The 20324-nt window shown below is 42.2% G+C and overlaps 1 protein-coding gene across 1 annotated transcript in view; it reads left to right on the forward strand.

Annotated features, from left to right (window-relative positions):
• Nucleotides 1-14447, forward strand: part of arhgap44a (Rho GTPase activating protein 44a) — a gene marked incomplete at both ends in the record, with an annotated part of 47860 nt that extends 33413 nt beyond the window's left edge. The window contains 4 exons of the mRNA XM_079457409.1: nucleotides 1853-2371; nucleotides 9952-10097; nucleotides 10624-11001; nucleotides 14296-14447. Coding sequence (XP_079313535.1) covers nucleotides 1853-2371; nucleotides 9952-10097; nucleotides 10624-11001; nucleotides 14296-14447 — 1195 coding nt within the window. The remainder of the gene's footprint in view (nucleotides 1-1852; nucleotides 2372-9951; nucleotides 10098-10623; nucleotides 11002-14295) is intronic.
• Between the last annotated feature and the right edge of the window lie 5877 nt (nucleotides 14448-20324).

The raw sequence follows: 20324 nt of genomic DNA on the forward strand, positions 1-20324 counted from the left end.
CTGAATAATTTTACTTTCGTCCCCGCTCTCTCCTAGTCCTTAATAGAATGTGTTTTTATTTACACATCAAGGATTTCAACCTATTATCATTACTGTTGTAACTTTTTATTACAACTTTGTATTACTCTTCTATTAGTCACGCCAAAGATATAAATACCTTGATGCCACATTAGCAACTGTTTCTATGAGCCGATATACGTAAGTCGTCTGCAATATTGGTGCGAGCCTGTTGGTGCGAGCCTGTCTGCGTTGTCAATTCTGTGGATTTCCTGTGGAATTGGGTTACTCGTTAGGAGGGGAAGAATTTAGTTATTTAGCTGTCAATTTAAAGACGAAAGTTTTATTTATGAAAGTTAAGTTCGGTTATTTAGACTAGGGACATTAGTCTCGTGATGATCTGGCAACCATGACACTCCGGTCCGTTAACACTCGGGAGCAAGCTGACTGTGCATTTGCCATTATAGTTATATGTGTGTATGATTATGAAAACGTATTTACTGAAGTGTAATCTCAAACACTGTATTTGCTCAACTAACACATGAGAACCACTTAAGGGTATCCCATTTTTTGTAAGTGTGGGGTATCCCATTTTACATGGCTTTGCAGTGTTCTGGATTTCTCGCAAACTGTGAGTGATGTCAGTGGGCCGTTCCAAGATGGCGGACATGTCTACATGTCTGGAACGTTTAATGAGGCATCTAGTTATTTAGATCTATGGGTCACACATCATCAATTCACTGGTCAAACTTCACCAAACTTGACATTTGGAACACAGCGAAATGCAATTTTTGGTTTCCAGTCTACCGCATTCACATATGTATACATGTAAGTTAGTGGAAGGAAAAGTCTAGTGTAACCGCCATTGAATAAAACTATGTATGTTTTCTATTCAGCAAGTAACTGTTTCATCTCTTGCTTTAATTTGCATATTAATGACATCATTACCTCTGCTTTTTCATGCTTTTCTACTTATTATTTAAACTTATCATTTTGCTTAAACTGTCTTCTGTATATCACTAAATAATAGCAGTGATACTTCTTTAGTTATTACAAAAGTAATATGGCCATGTTCACACTAGCTAATTCCAATTCATTCCGAAGTGTGTGTGTGTGGCCTGTATGATATTTAGAGAGGGTTGATATCATCACATGAATGTAAAGAACTATTGCTGTGTGCCATTCATGTAATGTCACCAATAATACAACCATATGCTTATATGTGAGGTGATGCATTATTGATGTGAAGGTCATACCATGATTCAGTCATTGCAGTAGGGTCATGTGACAGCTTATGATTTGACTGGCTTACCTTCCCCCTATGAGACTCTTTCAGGCAATGAAAGGGTTTTTGTGTCTGTGTTTAACTGCTCTGGGATATCATATTTGGAGACCTCGGTTTTAGTGCTAGCTTTAGTTGGATTACTGTATTCATTAAATTCTCTCTGCGATGTTCAGATTAGAGTTTGGGGGTTTTATTAGACATGTTTCTTGACCTGGTGCAGTGCGCAGACACAAGGTAATTTTCAGTGTAATTTCATTTCTGGTTTTAATGCATTGCTTTGCTTTTTCTCGCAATGGAACTGGAAGCCTTTCCTTGCGCCTGTTTTCCGTTGCTAAGCTTGCTGTTTGCTAAACCTGCCGCTCATTGCTGCGTGCTAAACTGGCTCATATCAGCTTGGGCGAACATGCAAAGACAAAAGGAACCTGAGATTTTTTTTAAATATTGTGTAACATTAGAGAGCCTCAGCTGGAGCTTTATAAAAAATCCACTTCCTGTTGCGCTGTCATGCGTGTGCAGCTGACCAGAGCTCTCTCTCCTGTGTTTGCTGTTTATTGTTTTCAATATCTGCAGCTCAGACGACGTGTCGCCCAATCGGCCGGATTCCTCACATGTCTATTCGTCCCAGGTGGAGGAGCGGCCACCTCCCCCTTACCCTTCCTCTTCCTCTCACACTGCCCCTCATCATTTCTACCCCAAACCACCTCCCTGCGCTCGGCCCGCAGCCCCCGGCCCTGAGTCCCAGCCTCCCAGCTCCCCGCCTCAACCCCTGCGCTGGGCCGGATTCAGTCCCCCACAGCCCCAACCCCAGCCACCCCCATCCTCTTCCTCCTCGTCTTCCTCTTCCTCACTTGATATCAACTCTAACCCCAAACCTAGCTGCCTGCACTTCCCCAGACATGGCCCCCTCTGTGACATGTTGCATGCCGCGCCGCCTGATGCCAATGCCTCGCCCCTCTACGTTAAAACTCCTCTAGTGCTGACCCGCCACGACACGTCCCTCGGAAACCCCCCTAGCCTCCCCTCCTCCGCCCCCCCACCGTGGGCTGCCTGTCCGTGTGCCCGCGACAGAGGACCCCCCAGGCTGACTAGGTAAATACCACCTGCCTGCAGCCACCCCGCCCCACACTGTCCGAGTGCTCACCTTAGAGATCTCTGTGCTGGCTCCTTTTTGATTTGAACTTTCTTTGTAATATTATTGCTTTTTCAATCCCATACCTCAGATTTTCTTACACTCTCATTGTCAAGGAAAACCTGAGGTTGCTTAGCAACTGAGGATGGTACTGGCATTAGTGAAAGTGGATCCTTCAAGTAGAAATAAATAGGGATTCATATGGTTACATAGATGCTTATGAATTTATTTATAGTTGATGTTGTGTCAAATGCTGCATCATCAGTTCTGTTGCTTTAGTGTCATAGTAATCCTGATGTGCACATACATAGACAGGAGCTCTTGTCCTGCAACTACTGATCTGTACCCAACATGAAAACTGTTCCAAAAAAGAAGACACAAAATGTTACTTTTCTTAAAAATAGCTTTGGAAAACAGGAAATCCCAGAATGCATTTTGAGGAATACTGTAAACCCTTGGGATGTTGATTGTTAATTAGCACATTTGACTCACTACTGAACGTTCCATCTAAATAAAAAATGCGATGTGTTGTTTATTAGAGTATTGCGTCATGAGCTTAGTTACAGTATATATTAAAATCAGTCATTATCACTAGTTCCCTTTCTGCTGGTCTCTCAACGTTGTATCGAGACTGACAGAATGGGGTTTGACTCGAGAACCTATCATCTCCGATTCTACTTTGAAAAGGCCAATGAACTTGGCGAATGGGACGGCATGCCAGACTCTGCCCCGTACATACCGGAATAAAAGGGAAGATGGTGTGCCCATTCATTCACCTTTTTGTTCGTCTGAACCTGCGAGGCTTATGCTGAGCGATCTTCGTTTCTTCCTACTGGATCTATGACGCAGAGCAGCGGAACTCGTCCTGGCGTTTGCGATTCCCCTGGGCGTTTCAGTAGCTGGTCGGAGGTGTCTTAAAAGATAATATTTCTAAAAGAGCTAATTCCCCTGCAGCGTGCACATGTCGCCAGGCATGTCTCGCGCTGTAGTCTTGGGTGCGACCGCACCATCTTCGAGCCAGACCTCACATACTGAAGTAGCGTTCGTGTTAATGGTATTATTGGACACAGCGACGACACCATTTGCTTCCTGCCCGACAGCGGCTAAAAAGCCGGCGGCGAGTGGCGATATGGGAGTCCCGGTGGGCGTACCCTCACAGAATCTCCTATGGGCATCGCCAGACAGTCCCATAGCGGATCCACGCCATGGGGTGTAGAATCGGATGCCGTAGAATCGGGTGGAGGATTCCTGACATCAGACGCTGAGGACTCTCTGCAGCTCCCAGCTACGGCCGGTCGTCCCCAGGACGAGGCCGACGTGGAGATGTCAGCCGTGCTTGCCCGGACCGCCGTGAACATCGGGGTCCGGGGTGCACTGCACTACCTTCCCCGCAGTTCATGGCCGGATTCCTGGACACGGAACACGGGGGAACCGCGTTTCGCCCTGGTGCCAGTTTCCCGGCAGTGCACGTCAAGCTCACCTAAACAGGGACTCCCCTATAGAGGAGCAACCTCTCGTCGTGACTACACAAATTGATGTCTTACTACACCACTGGATGGTTACGATTCGCGAGGACGGTCATTCGTGACTCACCTAGGCCGGTCAGTGTCATTCCACCATAAATCGTGACTTGGGGCAGCACAGTGGCATTTTCGACAGGGACCCCATTCTGTCAGTCTAGACACAACGTCGAGAGACCGACAGAAAGGGAACGTCTCTATTAAGTATGTAACCTCAGTTCCCTGATGGAGGAAATGAGACATTGTGTCCATCATGCCACGAGCGATGTGCTGGCCCGCTGCAGCGAACGAGAGTGCATCTCAAGTTCCTCAGCCCAAAAGGGTGAATGAATGGGCACATTCGCCAAGTTCATTGGCCTTTTCAAAGTAGAATTGTAGATATGTTCTCAAGTCAAACCCCATTCTGTCAGTCTCGACACAACGTCTCGTTCTCTCCATCAGGGAACCGAGACGTTTAGGCCTATAGATATACATAAACACGTTTAGCCACTGAATTGTATGTGATAAAAATGGGGAGGGCCAGCCTGCAATATAAACACAAAAATAAATAAAAGATCTGCATTTTTCTGGATATAAAGCACAGTGACATTTACATTTCGGATTCGATGCTAGTGTTTTCCTGTGTCTCAGTGGTTAGAGCATGGCACTAGCAACGCCAAGGTCATCGGCTCGATCCCAGGGGATTACACACAGTCTGAAACAAATGTATAGTGCAATACAATTAAAGTAGCTTCGGATAAAAGTGTCTGACAAAGGCATAAATGTAAATCTTTTTAAATATGTATGATTATTAATACAAAATGTATATGCACAGTAGACAAACACATATTATGTAAACACAAACTTTTTCTCCTGGATACGATTCATTGCGATTAATCGTCTGACAGCCTAGTTTCTGTTTACTTATTTATTGTCCGAATTTTTTTATTTTTGTTATAGACAGTTTCACATGACAATGTACCGGTTTCTTTAAATGCCTGAAAACAAGAACCGTTTTATTAAACTACATTAAATAAAATGAACACACAATAAAATTCAACAAATCTTGTATTTAATACAATTATTATTCAATAAAATAATAATACAAATTAATATTAACAAAAAGTAAATAAAATTGTTAAAAGTTGTGTTATTAGACACAAACATAAACTGGAAGTTTACTGGGGCTCAGGCGTGTGCGCTTCCGATGGAACAGTCTATAAGGAACTGTGAAAACGTTGTGTTGAGAGACTGATTGGGTTTGATCTTAAGAACCTATCATCTCCAAGATACTGGGGAAATACTGCTCTTCTCGTTTTTAGAGTGTTTTACGGAGGCCACATCCTACCCAGAGGGGAGGTTACATGTGGAGACACTAACATGGTCTCACCGGTGGGAAGAACAACATGCGACAAAAGGTGTCAGCCCGAGTAGGAGGCCAAATCTAGGTGGGACCATCACCGGTGGGGAGGTCAGAGATTCACCAATCAGGAAACCAGGAGTGAGGACCCAGAGGGGAGTCACTACGTATGGGGCACTTGTCCTAGTATAGGGGTCTACCTGACTAAGGATGACTCTACCAGTACTGGACCTGGTTCCAACAGACAGCTCCGCCCAGTCTGTTACCAAATGCCAATGCTTAGTGATGGATGGAATGCCTGTATTTCGCCCTGAGAGGGGGAAAGTAGGGAGGCTAAAATAGCGCACTAGTCTCACCTGAGGAGGTGAGAAGGCACTTTCGCAGGTGTACGCCCAAACCAGGAGCCCATCCTAAATGGCGGTGGCGTTCAGGACATGGGCTGCCACTTGTTCCACATGGAGTTTGTAAAACCTTGCGAAGGTATGGGGCGTAGGCCAACCCTCAGCGTTGCAAATGTCTGCCAGAGACGCGCCCTGTGCCAGTGCCCACGAGAAGGCCATACTCCGAATGGAGTGGGCTCTCACTGCCAGCAGGCACGGGCGATCTTTTCCCCCTCCCCGGATGCCTCACCCCATAACAGACAAAGAGCTGCTCTGAGCTTTTGATCCAGATAGAGGCGCAGGTTTCAAACTGCAGGTTGGGTCTTCAAGAGTGCAGTCTTGAGTAAGACTGGCATCTCTGAGGGGCTCAAACGGGGCCGTACCAAGGCCCTGCAGGACCATGTTAAGGTCCCAAGAGGGTACCGATTCAACCTTCTTGCGCCCCTGAGGAACCTGGTGACCAGGTCGTGCTGACCGAAAGAATTATCCTCCACGAGATTGTGATGTGCGGAAATAGCGGCTACATATACTCTCAGCGTGGATGGGGAGAGATTACTCTCTAGATTCTGCTGTAGGAAGTTCCCGCGGCCAGCTGTGTGCTAAGGCATCCGTGCCGAGGTGGCCTTCGGTCAGGGAGTACCAGAGCGGGCAATGGGTGGAGTCTGGGAAGGCAAACAGGTCCACCTGTGCCTACTCCGAACTGCTCCCACATGAGCCGGACTGCGCGGGGGTGGAGTCGCCACTCTCTGCGGGACATTTCCTGATGAGAGAGAGCATCGGCTGTCTGGTCCAGGTTGTCTGGGAGAAACGTGGCCCGCAGGGACCTGCTGACTCCAAAGGAGGAGGTATCGGGCAAGTTGTGACAACTGCCGTGAGCGTATGCAGCCCTGGCGATTGATGTATGCCACAGCAGTCGTGCTGTAGACCGGACTAGCAAGTGTCTGGACACTAAAACATCCAGACACAGGAAGAGCTTCTTTCCTCAGGCCATCTACCTCATGAACAGTTAAATGTTCACCTTTTGCAATAAATGTGTGCAATATTTTTTGTGCCAGATTTTTCGTATATAGCACCTTAAAATGTGTATATTTTAAACACCTGTAGATATCTCATAGAATCTGTATATACATATCATACACCCTACAGTGCAATAAATGTGTGCAATACTTTCCCTCTGACATTTCACATATATAAACTCATGTATATAAACTTATAACTTGTATATTCTAAACAAAAATTCTGGAGCTCTTCTGTCACACTGCACTTTCACCTTTGTGTGCTTAACTTTTATTTTTATTCTGTACTTTCGTTGCCTTTGTTGATTGTTACTTGTCTTGTAACCTTACTTGTGTACTGGAAGCTTCTGTAACCAAGACAAATTCCTTGTGTGTGTAAGCACACCTGGCAATAAAGCTTGTTCTGATTGTTCTGATTCTGTTTGTCCTGAATGAGGGGCTGGAGCCTCCTCAGAGCCAGAAGGACTGCCAGCAACTCCAGGCAGTTGATATGTCACCGCAGTCGGGGACCCGTCCACCGACCCGATACTGCGTGCCTAATGCATACCGCACCCCACCCTTGCAGGGAGGAGTCTGTCATCAGAAAGTTCAAATCTGACCATTGGTCTGAGAGTGCGAAGGCACTGAGGCGTTACCATAATCTGCCTGGTGCCGGCGTGCCACGCCGTCCAGGGAACCCGACTCTGTAAGCCAGTGCTGAAGCGGCCGCATTAACCTGAGAGGGATTACCCCTGTCGAGGACTCCATGTGCCCCAGGAGCCTCTGAAAGTTTTTCAGCGGAGTCGAGCGATTCCGCCTGATCAACCTCAGACAGTTCAGCACCGACTGTGAGACGTGCTGACATATGGACAGAGTCTAGTTCCATACCGAGATAAGAGGAGCTCTGCAGGGGGGAGAGCTTGCTCTTTTTCCAGTAGACCCGAAGGCCCAGATGGTCTAGGTGCCGGAGCACAAGTGCCTGTACATACACAACACATCTCACGAGTGTGCTAAAATAAGCTAGTCGTCGAGATGAGGAGAGCTAAGGCAGCCTCCACAAGTTTGGTAAAAACCTGTGGAGACAGGGCCAGACCGAAGGGCAGGACCCTGTACAGATACGTCCTTCCCTCGAACACAAACCGCAGGAACGGCCGGTGTCGAAGGAGAATAGAGACATGAAAGTACATTTCCCATTAGGTCGATTGCCATGAACCAATCCTGGTGACTAACTGAACCTCTGCGTCAACATCCTGAACGGCAGCTTGTGCAGGTGCTTGTTCAGGAGGCGCAGATTCAAAATGGGGCGCAGCCCCCCCCCCCCTTTTTTGGGCACGAAGAAGTACGGGCTGTAAAACCCGGCCGACATCTTGGTTGTTGGGATAAAACCGTCTGCCAAATGCCTAAATGTAAATGTAACCGAGACAGATCGCCTCTCTAGCCAGCGTGAAGGGCTGGTGCGCTGCCAAGCACCCAAGAACCTCGACAGCAGGACAAGAGGGACATCTGCTTCACCATGCCGGGGGAGGCCGGTTCGGTGGCTGACAGTGCGGTCACCTCGCACAGGGCAGACCCCCGGGGAGGTTTACGTCTCTGTTGATTTACCTGCTTTCGGCTGTCCAACGCAACGTCCGGAGGATATTGTGGTCAGCGGTCTGCTGCTCTGCATCGGAAATCCGGCAGGAATTTTGAAGTCTCGAAGACGTAAAAAATAAGACAGCATGTGTCAAACAGTTTCCGAAGAACAAAGGACAAGTGAATGACCGCCGCCATCTTCCTCAACACATTGTCGAGAGGCCCACTGAAGGGGAACTCACACTTCTCAAGCTCTGAAATTAGCTTTGAAATGTCAACATTTTGGTGCTATAGACGGTTTCATCAGACGTACGCACCTGGCCCGGAGTTAACTTCCGATCTGTGTTTTGTTCTAATATAACAATTTATTTTATATTTAATTTACATTCATATTAATCGATATTTAAAACTTTTTATACGACAATTATTGATTATAATTTGTACTCTAAGACCACATGAAAATGTACAGTATTTTAATTTCCATAAGGCTCAAATGACATTTACTTATCAAACTAGAATTTCAAGACAGGCTACTCACAGCATAGTAATGTGGGCCAAACATTTAATTGAGTTAGGAATTGTGTATATGAGTGCTTTGCTTTTGGATCTCCTCTTTGTTGAAAGGGTTGTAGAAATGTCACTGGAATGAAACGAATTCCCATCGCTTGCCGCGCACATGCAGATACCATCAATGTAATAAAGATCACAAAAGATCTTTATTAGGAGTGCCCTGCATCAGTATGTACAGTGTCAACTGTTATACTAATTGTGTTGACCGCGTCTCAGGTCAAGACTGTGTGGTTTCCCTAACCCCATCTGACCTCATGAGCCTTCATTCAAAAGACTCAATGCAGGAGATATAATTGAGTCATAGATGTGGTGGATTCATTCCAAACATAGCCACAGAGATACAGCGGATGTTTCTCTGTCTACACAGATATAGATGTAGAGGACTCATATGTCCATGTGTGCACAGAGAAACACATTTATCATCCCCAGAGTATAGCAGAGAGGTGTCTGAATAGAGCTGTCAGAGTGAAAAACAAGCTCCAAACGCTCTGTTTTATTAAAGATACATGCTTGTTAGGCAAGGACACCCAATCTCTGACGTGGATGAGAAAGACACTTGCTGTAAATCCACCTTCACATGATTGTCACACCCACACCAGAGCAAATGGGAGTTTTTGTGATGCTGGCAACTTTGGACGTTTACTATTACACTTTATAAATGTTACAATCCTTTTCTTCATCAATATTGTTTCTCAATAACATGTCTAGACATCTTTAAAAAGACACATTTAATTGAAATTAAAATAAGGTAATGAGAGAATATATCTTCAAATGTTTGTCATTAAGCTAAGAAACACAACTCAAAAACACACAAAACATTCTCCTATTCTCTAAAGTTCAACCGTACTAGTTCTCATTCTTAATTAAATCAATATTTGAAATTTTAAGAATAATTTTTAATGCACCATTTGTCAGTCTGTGTTTTCCCAGAATCATAGCACGAACCATTTTTGGCTAAATGCTGTAATAACATTGGGGAAGTCGTAGTGTCTACATGTTAAATATTTATTGTGTATCATATATTCAGCTATAAATAAAGCAGCAGCGTGTTTTCTCAGTAGTAGGAACGGGGGAGCATGAGGGGTCCTTTCACATTGTAAGTCATTAATGAGACCGTGGGTGCAGATTGATGGCTGGCAGTGATGCTTGTCTTTCTGTCCTCAGCACTCTGAAGAGCAAGGAGCTCTCTCCTGTGATTGGTCACAAGTCAATGCAGGCTTCAGGAGCAACAGTGCCCCCTGTCTGCGGTCAGCAAAGCAATAGCCAGTCACCCCACTCGGCCGAGCAGAGCCCCCTCACATTACGCAATGGTTCGTCTCATCGGGTTTTATGTTTAATCATATTGATCATTAGATATACGGAAATTGATTGTTTTGGCCCTGTTTTTACTTGATTTTAACTCCCATCTGTGCAGTAATCTGTAGCAGTGTAACAGTACAAATACCTTTGATTCAATAAATGATTCAAATGCCTCACATTATTTTTTAAAACCAACATTAAAAAACTACATTAAAACATTAGCCAATTCTCCATAACATTTTTGTAACATTTCGCAATAAAGTTAGACTAGCTAACATGAACTTAGTTTTTCAGCATTTATTCATCTTTATTTTGAAAATCAAACGTTTTGACATTACAAAGATAAATGCTGAAAACTATATTTCTCATTGTTAGTCAAGTTAGTTAACTTAGTTTAGTTAGTTTATTTACACATGCATTTACATTACAACCTGTTTTTTACAACTAGATCTGAATTGTACTAATTGTAAAATTGTACAATTATTGAAGAATACAGTCATGCAATCTTGGTTTTGTTTTCTCTCTTTCTCTCTACAGCCTCTAAGAAACTCGCCCCTGTGCCACCCAAGGTTCCATACGGCCAGTCAGGGGGGATGTCAGACCAATCCACAGGTCAGCCGTCTCCGGTTAGCCTGTCCCCCACTCCCCCAAATACTCCTTCTCCTTACGGTCTGGGCTGTCCTCCTGGACACGCGCCCGCCTCTTCCACAGGCCAGACCCCATTAGGGGGACCCCATACATTATCTTCTCCGCCCTCTCTGACCGGTACACTCACAAAGTCCAGGCCCACCCCAAAGCCCAGGCAAAGACCCAGCCTTCCTCCTCCCCAGCCACCCACCGTCCCCCCTACAGTCCCCCAACCCCTGGAGCAGGGTCTACTTGACGGATTGTCCCCCGGGGAGAGCATGTCCACAGGTAAACACGCCTCAGGAATGGAGGTCCAGCGTCCCTCTCTCAAACTGTCTGTCTCTCCGTCCTACTCAGACGATGGAGTTTAAGGAACTGGGTCTCCTATGAAAAGTTCTTCGACATTTTTGTCTTTGATTCAGGGGAATCCTTAGCTATAATCCTTGAGTGTATTTATGGTTAGTGTTGCATCCCTAAGAACATATTCAACACAAGTGTGTACAAAAAAAGGAAACAAAGGGAATTCACGCTAAGCCTAGAGGCAAACTGTACAGTTCATTTAAAGGTGAACGGTGTAGTTCCAGTGCCATCAAACAGAATATCAAATGCAATAACTGTGGTACTGACAAACAGAGCATTTCATCAGTCTTTTGATTTCTATTTCTGTAGCATTACAGCGAGTAGCAAGTGATAGTTCTCATTACTCTTGTCAATTCAGACCTGAATGACTTTCTTTCTTCTCAAGAACAAACAAGAAGATATTTTGAAGAATGTCGGTAACTGGCGCCTATTGACGTTTTGTGTCCATACAATAGAAATGAATGGGGGCTAGTGCTGTTCGGCTAACAACTTTCTTCAAAATATTTTCTTTTGTGTTCTGCAGAAGAAAGAAGGTAATACAGGTTTGAAGTGAAAAGATGGTGAATAAATGATGAATTCTCATTTTGGGGTGAACTATTACATAAATGTCTCGATAAAGTCAGGATTTAATCAGTTCAATATTTGTGATAATTCGTTATTGGTTGATATGAATATGATATGGTTGAATGTTACTAAAATATGTAGCCCTCTGGTGCTCCTTGTTTAGGGGTCATACTCATAGGCTTGTCCTTCCGGTCAAAAGTGACAGAACACAAGAATCTTAAAAAAATAAATCAATGTAACCATTTTTTTATATGTAATAATGAAGAAAATATAATTAATAATAATTTAAGTATATATTTTTAATATCCTTTTTTTATAAAAAAATATATATTATCGTTCCTATATTTTTAATCTTCTCTAGCAGTCAGGAGCAAAAATGCCAATTTACCTGTTTGCCTAAGACATTCATTAATTTTGTTTCCATAAATGTGTCACAAGAATGTACCATTCTGATCAAATAAAAACCAGTCATAACAATTTCCCCCCTATTTTCAGTTCCTATGGGGGTCATTTTTGACTAAAGACTACAAGTTTGACAATTGTTTAAGACCATTTAGTCTTTTCGAATCTAAAAAAATAATTTTAGTTGGTAGTTGTTGGCAAATTTTTGCTCAATTCCGATAACGAAAAACAATATTTCAGAGGTGACCAAACAGTACCAGAGGGTTAACCCCAATTCCAAAATGTAACCATTGTTTTATTGCAAAAATTTTTTTAGGTAAAACAATAGCAACCACAAATTTACTATAGTCTCACAACAAGAACTTTTAGTTTTAAGTGACGTTGTCAAAAGTGCCCCAGAACTGTTTGTTTTCCTAAATTCTTTTAATTTTGTTTGAAAAGAACCAAAACATTATACAATAATTATACTATGGTAGTCAATGATGTCAAAGCATTTTTGGGTGAACTCTCCATAGGACATCACAATAGTTAAATCTGGCACTGTGATAATAAGTGCCAGATAGCACGTCAGATGTCAATTGTATGTTAACATGCACGAACTACACGCTTCACCTTTAAAGTTGGGTACCTGCCCCAGTTAAAGTCGATTCAGTTGTCTTTGTATCATTCTGGCGGCCGCTGTGTGGCTATGAATGTATGTTCTCTCATGTGAGGCCTGTCTGTCAGTCATTCTTCTGAGCACTGATTGATGTATGACTCTTTTATCCCCTATCATCATTGTGCACCTTGCAGCTGTGTGAGGCCAGGGACTGAGTTTGGGCTGAGTGTGAGGGGGACATTAGGGTAAGCCAGAACCTGCTGTGCCCGTGCCATAGCTTCATCTCACACACGCCGTCTGGGCTGGTGCTGTCGCTGAATCTGCGGCCTACTGCAGCCTTGCTCTGTCTCATATCGTAACACTCCCCTCTCCAGCTCTCTCATTCTCTCACGGTCATAGGGCTGTCTTGGGCTTCTCCATTTTGTCAGTGTAGTCTGTGCATGGTGTGAGACTGGTCTGTGCATGGCTTACGGCCTTATCTCCCGGATCGGCATTGCGCATCCCAACGTCGTCGCTTCTGAAGTTCATCTCAACGCCTTTCGGCCCGACCTCATATCCTGCTCCATATTCTCATGCCCCGCCCCAAAAGGCCCGCCTTCATATATAGGTGGGCCCAGGTAAACAGTGACTCGAGTTCATAAAATGGTGCCAGTGAAACTCTCTACCCCTGCCCCCACCCCACACAGCCGTGAATACTCCATCTGCGTCCATTTCATTCTTGCAAAGGGGAGGTCATCACAATCAGAATACAGTTCACAAGTCTGCATAGTCCAATGACAATATTTTAGCTGTTTTCACGTTCACCTTGCACCCATCTTGTTATCTTGTTGTTGAGGTGTTTTTTGGGTCAGTGTGGTCAGTGTTTGTGGTAACGCACATTAGATACTGACCTTAATGTTTTACTGTTACTGTTATTTTGTAAATGTTTTATTTGTCTCTTTCCCCCCCAAACATAATGGTTGATTTACTTACTGCCTCCAAATTCTGTGTATAGGACACATTAATTGATCAAACCATAAAGGTAACATTCCCCAACACCGATAGTGCTTGATATTAAAAGAATAGTTCACCCAATAATAAAAATTCGTCATGTGGTTCAAAACCTGAATATGGCTCTTTCGCAAAAGAAGATATTTTGAGATGTGTCTCAGTGCTTCTGTGTCCTCATAATGGAAGTCAATGGGGGCAGGTGTTGTTTGGTTATCAACATTCTTCAGAATATCTTCTGTTGTGCTCTCAGAAGAAAGAAGGTCATGCAGGTTTGGAATGACATGAGGACGAGTTGGCTAAATGATTGTGAAAAAGAAATTAAATTTTTTGGTGAACTTCACATTGAAATATTGTAGAGACCTCTATACGCTACACAATATCCAGAGACCACTACACATTTCACATAAAAAAAATCTGATCTTCCTCCCCAATGGCCCAACAATGTAGAATCCCAGAAAACGCTCTAATATGCTCCTCTGTCGCAACAGATGCAACACTCTTCGCTTCTTTGCCTCTAACAGCGGCCTGGAAACTGAATCTACTTTTTGCTTTCTCCTTTTGTCTTCTTCAACATTTTCTTCATCGCCACTTCCATCGTCTCTATGTTTTAATGTCTCTTTGTTGCTTCATCATCTTGGCCATCGCTCTCATTTCCCATGATCCTCTAGCAGATTACTTCAGTTTGGAAATCCCCTCCATCAACGTCAATCTGGACAGCCTGCTGGACGAGTTCAGGATGGTTCCCTGTCGGAGGTCCTTTGCCGCGGTCAGCTCTCCGGAGGGGGAGTCCGAGGAGGAGGGCCAGAGCACCACGCTTTAACCCCTGAGCCCACCCAGCAGTTTGCCAGCCTCGCCCCAAGTGAAACACCGCCCTAACTGAACCCCGGAGACCCGCCTCTTCTGGTCAACGACACTACATGGGAGACGCAAACCGCACAACAGGTTTCATAAAAACGCAACAGAATGGATTTCGCTCAAAACGCCACTGGAGGAACCTGGAGTTTGGTGTTCCTGTTTCTCTTCGGACGATTGTGTCTGTCTGTGTTGTTGGTTTCGTTTTATTTGGATGTTTTTATTTCTGCCTTATCGGAGCTGCAGTTACAATACAAGTGCACATAGGAAGCAATTCGCTGACTTCAGAGGAACCTCACACACTTTGTTGTGCTGGAGGATATGGATCTAAGGCCTTCTTTGCTTTCCCTACAGGGTCCAAGGATATACTCTTTATAGATGTACAATGGTGGCATATAGCATGCAGGTTTATTTGTGTCTAATTTTGCAATGCTGGGGCCTCATATGTGGTCTTTCTCTCCGTCACGTCAGCTCTTTCTGATTTCGCAATATCTCTAACCTACACGCTATATCGCTTTAGCAAAGATAGTACAATAAACAAAGGCAAAACTAAATTTCCCCATGTTTTACTACTTGAAGAATAATGCATAGAGTTATAATACCACGTATAATTTTTCTTCCAAGTGGTAGAATGGCAGTGAATGGGGGGCAACTTTTTTAAGCTCCAAAAAGTGCATCCATCGATCAAAGAACAGCTCGACTTGGCTCTGTGGTATTTTGAAGCGAATCCATGCGTTTGTTTAAGAGAAATATCCATATTGACAGCACTATTGATGTGTTAATGTCTAACTTCCATTATCCTCCGTAAGTTACGGTGACGAATGCAACATTTTTCGTTTTGTTCCAATAGGATACCCCCTTCTCTGTGCGGGAGCATTCGTCATTATCATTTGCTAGAAAAATAAGCCTCTGGTTCATGCACAGAAGAGGGGTAACAGAAGCTAGACATTATCGTTAATAGCCCTGTCAATATGGATTCTCTTAAACAAACGCATCGCTTTGCATCAGAACACCTTTGTTATGACCACAGAGCCATGTCGAGCAGATTTTTGATTGATTGATGTACTTTTTTGACAGCTTAAAAAAACATTCTACCGCTTGGAAGAAAAATTATCCGTGGTATTATAACTCCAACTGCATTATTCTTCAAGAAGGTCATATTCAGTCAGGATGCCTTGAGGGTGAGTAAAACATGGGGAGATTTTGTTTTGCCTCTAAAATATCCCTTTAATAGTTGGGTAATACAGTTGCTGTAACAGCTCATAATACAGTGACAAAACTGCTACGGTACAATATTAAACAGTCCCAGAAAACAAGTTAGGTAGGTGGTAGAAAATCCAGGGCTCCCACGATCACGAAAGACTTAGAAATATCAGGAAAATGTAAATGTGTGAATTCCAGGCAGGGGGAAACTGGAAGTCTTTAAATGTCATAGAAAAGGATTTTGGAAAGTCTATATTTCTGTAGTAATACAAATGATTACACAAATATTTGTAGTTTGGTTCTGATATATTTTGTCAGGCTGAGATTATATGTTAAGAATGGAAGAATGGAAAAATGGAAGTCATAGTAATTCATTTATCCAAAGGTGTGGGATCCCTGGAGCTATTTAATTTGTCTTGATCCATAAAAAGATATCGTTCTTGCCCTAACACGGGTCATATCATAATGACGTTTCTCCCAGATATTTTCATACTTTTAGTAGACACTACCAAGACTACCGCCTTGCATTTTCTATTGTCTCTACGCAGCCACATGCCCTCCAAAGTGCTTCATGCCGTGCCACACTATCCCTTATGTATATACCCTGAACTGTATAGAGATGTGTAGATATGTGTCAATGAGAGAACAATGTAAAGGCTAATATGAATTATATATTCATAAATGTGACATGCCATATTTATCTTGTATAGAGAAAATGTTCTGAGTATTACTTTGTCCCTGAGCACTTTTTGTCAGGTTCACATAGCAAGTGAGTTTTTGCACTTTTGTAAGCCATGAACTATACAGTATGTAGAAATATGAATGCAGACGTATAGGTAGAGTTACTGTACTCCCGAGAGATTTTATCCATAAAGCAACCTCATCGATAACAGCCTTAATCGACAGCAACAACAGAAACTGTATAGATCAAAATTATATATGAAGTCAACAGATTTTACTAGATGTATAACATTTCTTCAAATCTTTATATTTTAGAGCAACTGGTGGATCACATAAGAGAAAATGACTCGGCAGATACGTGGGCCCTTTAAAAGTAGTCGGACACTTAAGTCACACTTTAAAACATGAATAGATTAGATAATAAACCTTTAAACTTTGTAAGCTATAATGCAATGTGTCACAGACATTTTAGGGGAGGTATGAAGTCAGAAATGAATTACAGACATGTGCCACAATTTATAAAACGCTTTGTGTGTTAATTCTGTTCTCACAAAGTCCTCAGATAAAATGTGTTTCTTCCTTTTTCAAATAACATCTAAACATTTTTAAATGTGCCTCGAGTGTCCAAATCCTTTTAGGGGCCTTTGTAAAGTGTGTCTGCACATGTAAAGATACAGATATCATTTTTTTATTAAATCCTACCTTAAAGGTATCAACCCCAACAAATCCTTTAGTTTCATTGCTGTTCCCCAAACTAATCTAATGCCGAACCGAGATGGCACAAGCTTGACCGGTTGTTTGCTCAGACAACCGGATGCTGCAGTTTCTAATATCTGAACTCGTACTAAACTTTAGGACTTTATTAAGATCAAACAAACAACGTTGGTTAACTTTTGTCTATAGCTTGTGATAGGAGTGGGCACAACAAACTTCTGTACGAACATCTCGACCGGCGGTAGAATAGCCATGGCTTACTTCTCTACTTTCTCTCTTTGAATAAGCATTAGTGTACGTCAGGGACAAGAGGACTTTTTTGTTTTCGTTTTGCTGAAATCTGTGATATGCCTCGGTGTGTGTTCTTGATGAAATATAGTCTAATGATTATTGGTGACTGAGTTCTAGTTGTAGTGAATACACAATAATAATTGCAAGTGCCCTCACTATCAGTATTTATAACCTGAAGCTAACGGTGAGTTTCGTGCGTACGTGAGGTTCTGTTTGTGCCGATTCTGCTTTGATCTGTGAGGAAGCAGTCGTGTGTGTGTACGTGTGTGTTTGCGTGCGCTGGTTGAATGTGATTTGGCCTTTACTCTGATGTGCACTGGGGTAAAAGCACATTGATACGTTATAGCAGCTGCAATAGACGCATGGTTTATTTTCTGTATTAAAGTGACACTTTCAAGCTCATGTCTTTCTATTAGCGATCATACCGAATGCTTACGTAATTGTTATTGGGAGGGTTTTATACAGTATGTATACGCATTCTCATTTAAGTTCTGTACTGTTTTTTTTCAGATGAAATGCACAAGGTATGGTATACATCAAAAGAGCATCTTTAAATTAAGCCAGTGTTTGACTTCGGGTTTATTTCTTAGTTTGTTTGTTACTATATTTTTGTCCAGTAAATGAAATATTTAAGAAAGTGTTTTAAACAGAGTGGATGTAATAGCCATGAAAAGTGTAAACAGTTCCAGACTGAATTTTCTGTAACTTAGGTCCACACAGAATCTGCATGTGGGAGACCATGTCATTTATTATCCCAAAAGGAAAGAAATTAGAAATTATATTTTGGCCGAGTCTGTTTCAGGACCGTCAAGATTTTTGCCATTTTTTATGATAATTAATCCCATTTTCACCCCAGTTCTCATTACTGTAATGCAAAAAATTGAAATATTGAAATATAATTTTATGCATCATACTTACTTGCCTTCATTTTTGGCCTTTTCTTTAAAACAATGTGGTGTTACAGTACAGAACACAATTATTACAGTAATGAAAATAACTTGAGAACAAAAATTACCCTAAAGATGCCCCGAGCAATGAAGAGAATAAAGAGAAAATAAATTTTTCATTGCTTTGAAGCAATTGGTGGTTCTTTATAAATATGTTTCATGCCAAACATTGCGGAGATTTCTGTGTGCGGCCTAGAGATTACTTGATATGATTTACAAACATTTCTCTCTTAACACTCGTTTATTTGGAATGCAGGAACATGATGGTGTTGTGTTTTGAGTAAATAAAATGTAATACACGAATTAAAATGAAAAATGTTTAAAGATAAATCAGTTCAATAATTTATTGGTGATACATAAAAAAACATGTTTAGAACAGAATGGACAAAGATGCGTTAAAGTCCAGTGAGTGGATGTGGCAGAAAAGACCATGCATTTACTTATTCCCTTTAGATAATTCTGTTTCCAATGCAACGTTACCAGCCAATAATCAATCGAGAGAAAAATGAAGCAGGGATGTGTGAACAGGTGTCAATTATGAGTGCGCATTATCCAACAATGTATAATCCTTTTCACACCTGCTTACCCAACTAATGTACATATCTGCCTGTCAAATGTACAAATCACACCCTCCTCAGCTTAGCATATCAGTGGAAGAACACAGTGTGTACTGTGAAGCCTGCTGCAATCCTTATCAGAATGTCAGAAATTCATAGATATATATTAAACTCTACATTTGTAATACTTCTGGCGCAAGTGCTTTTGTTTGCTTGTGTGTGTTTTTAAACTGCTCTTATAAAAATGTTTACATTCTCACATTATACATTGTACTTCGGTGAGTCATTTGTGTTTCAACACATCTCATCTGCGATCATTTTACATTTATTACGCTTCTATCCAAGGCGACTTACATGAGGGAACATTTTGCCTTAAGGGAATAGTTCACCTTCAAAATTGAAATCCTGTCATTTTTACATGCTCTCATCACTTAAAACCTGATTGACATATTTTCTTTTGCTGAACACAAAAGAACATATTTAGAAAAATATTGGTCAAAGAAAACCATTGGTCCCCATTGACTTGCATTGGTTTTGTGTCCATACAATAGAAGTCAATGGTGACAAACTGTTTTCAGTTACCAACATTTTTCAAAATATCTTCTTTTGTGTTAAATGACAACAGGGTGGGTAAATGATGACAGAATTTTCATTTCAAAAGGCAAACTATTCATTTAAAAGCCAACAATAAACATTACACAAAGCTAAGTTACAAGTAGGAAAATCACTCAATGAAAGATGTTTGTTTGAACTAAAATGTTTCTCATTCTTTTTCTTTTCGTCAAAATGCTTTCTTATTCACATTCATTTTTAACTCAATTCTCTTGTCTGTCTACAATTGCCTAATTTTTGTTTCAAGATATCTCAAAACAAACACGTGAATGACACAAATCAGTTAATCCATTGAAAAATCTCCTGAGCTGAGAAAACACAATGCTCAAGCAATAACATTTTCTCAGCAAACATGTACAGAGCAGATTCCTATAGGTTTACGCGTGCATTGATAAAGCACTGGTGCGCATCTCAATCTGGTATGACTATTAAGTTCAGTAGAATGTGAGGTAGTCCATTAATCATTTCAGGGGTGAAACCACAGACATTTGCCAGCCTGTGTGACAAGACTTTCTGGAGAAGCGAGAGGGTGTGTATCATTCCGAGCAGTACAATAAAACAGGTTCACTTGAAAGCCGCCGTTCCACATTCTCAAACTCCATGTCCATTGGAATTGTAAATGATTCTCACAATGGTTTCTCGGAGATCAAGTGACGACCAGGTGACCAGCTCATCTTCGCAAGTTAAGATGAGTTGCGTTGGGCTCAGATAACATTTGAGTTCCTTCTATATGGTTGCTGTGTATATCACATGTGTCACACAACAATATGAATGTTGCCATATATCCACCCCCTAAGTCATTCAAAGGCATGCCAGAACAAGCCTCACCAGAAACCTTCT

The sequence above is a fragment of the Barbatula barbatula genome (genome assembly GCF_947034865.1).
Source record: "Barbatula barbatula genome assembly, chromosome: 5".
Taxonomy (NCBI): domain Eukaryota; kingdom Metazoa; phylum Chordata; class Actinopteri; order Cypriniformes; family Nemacheilidae; genus Barbatula; species Barbatula barbatula.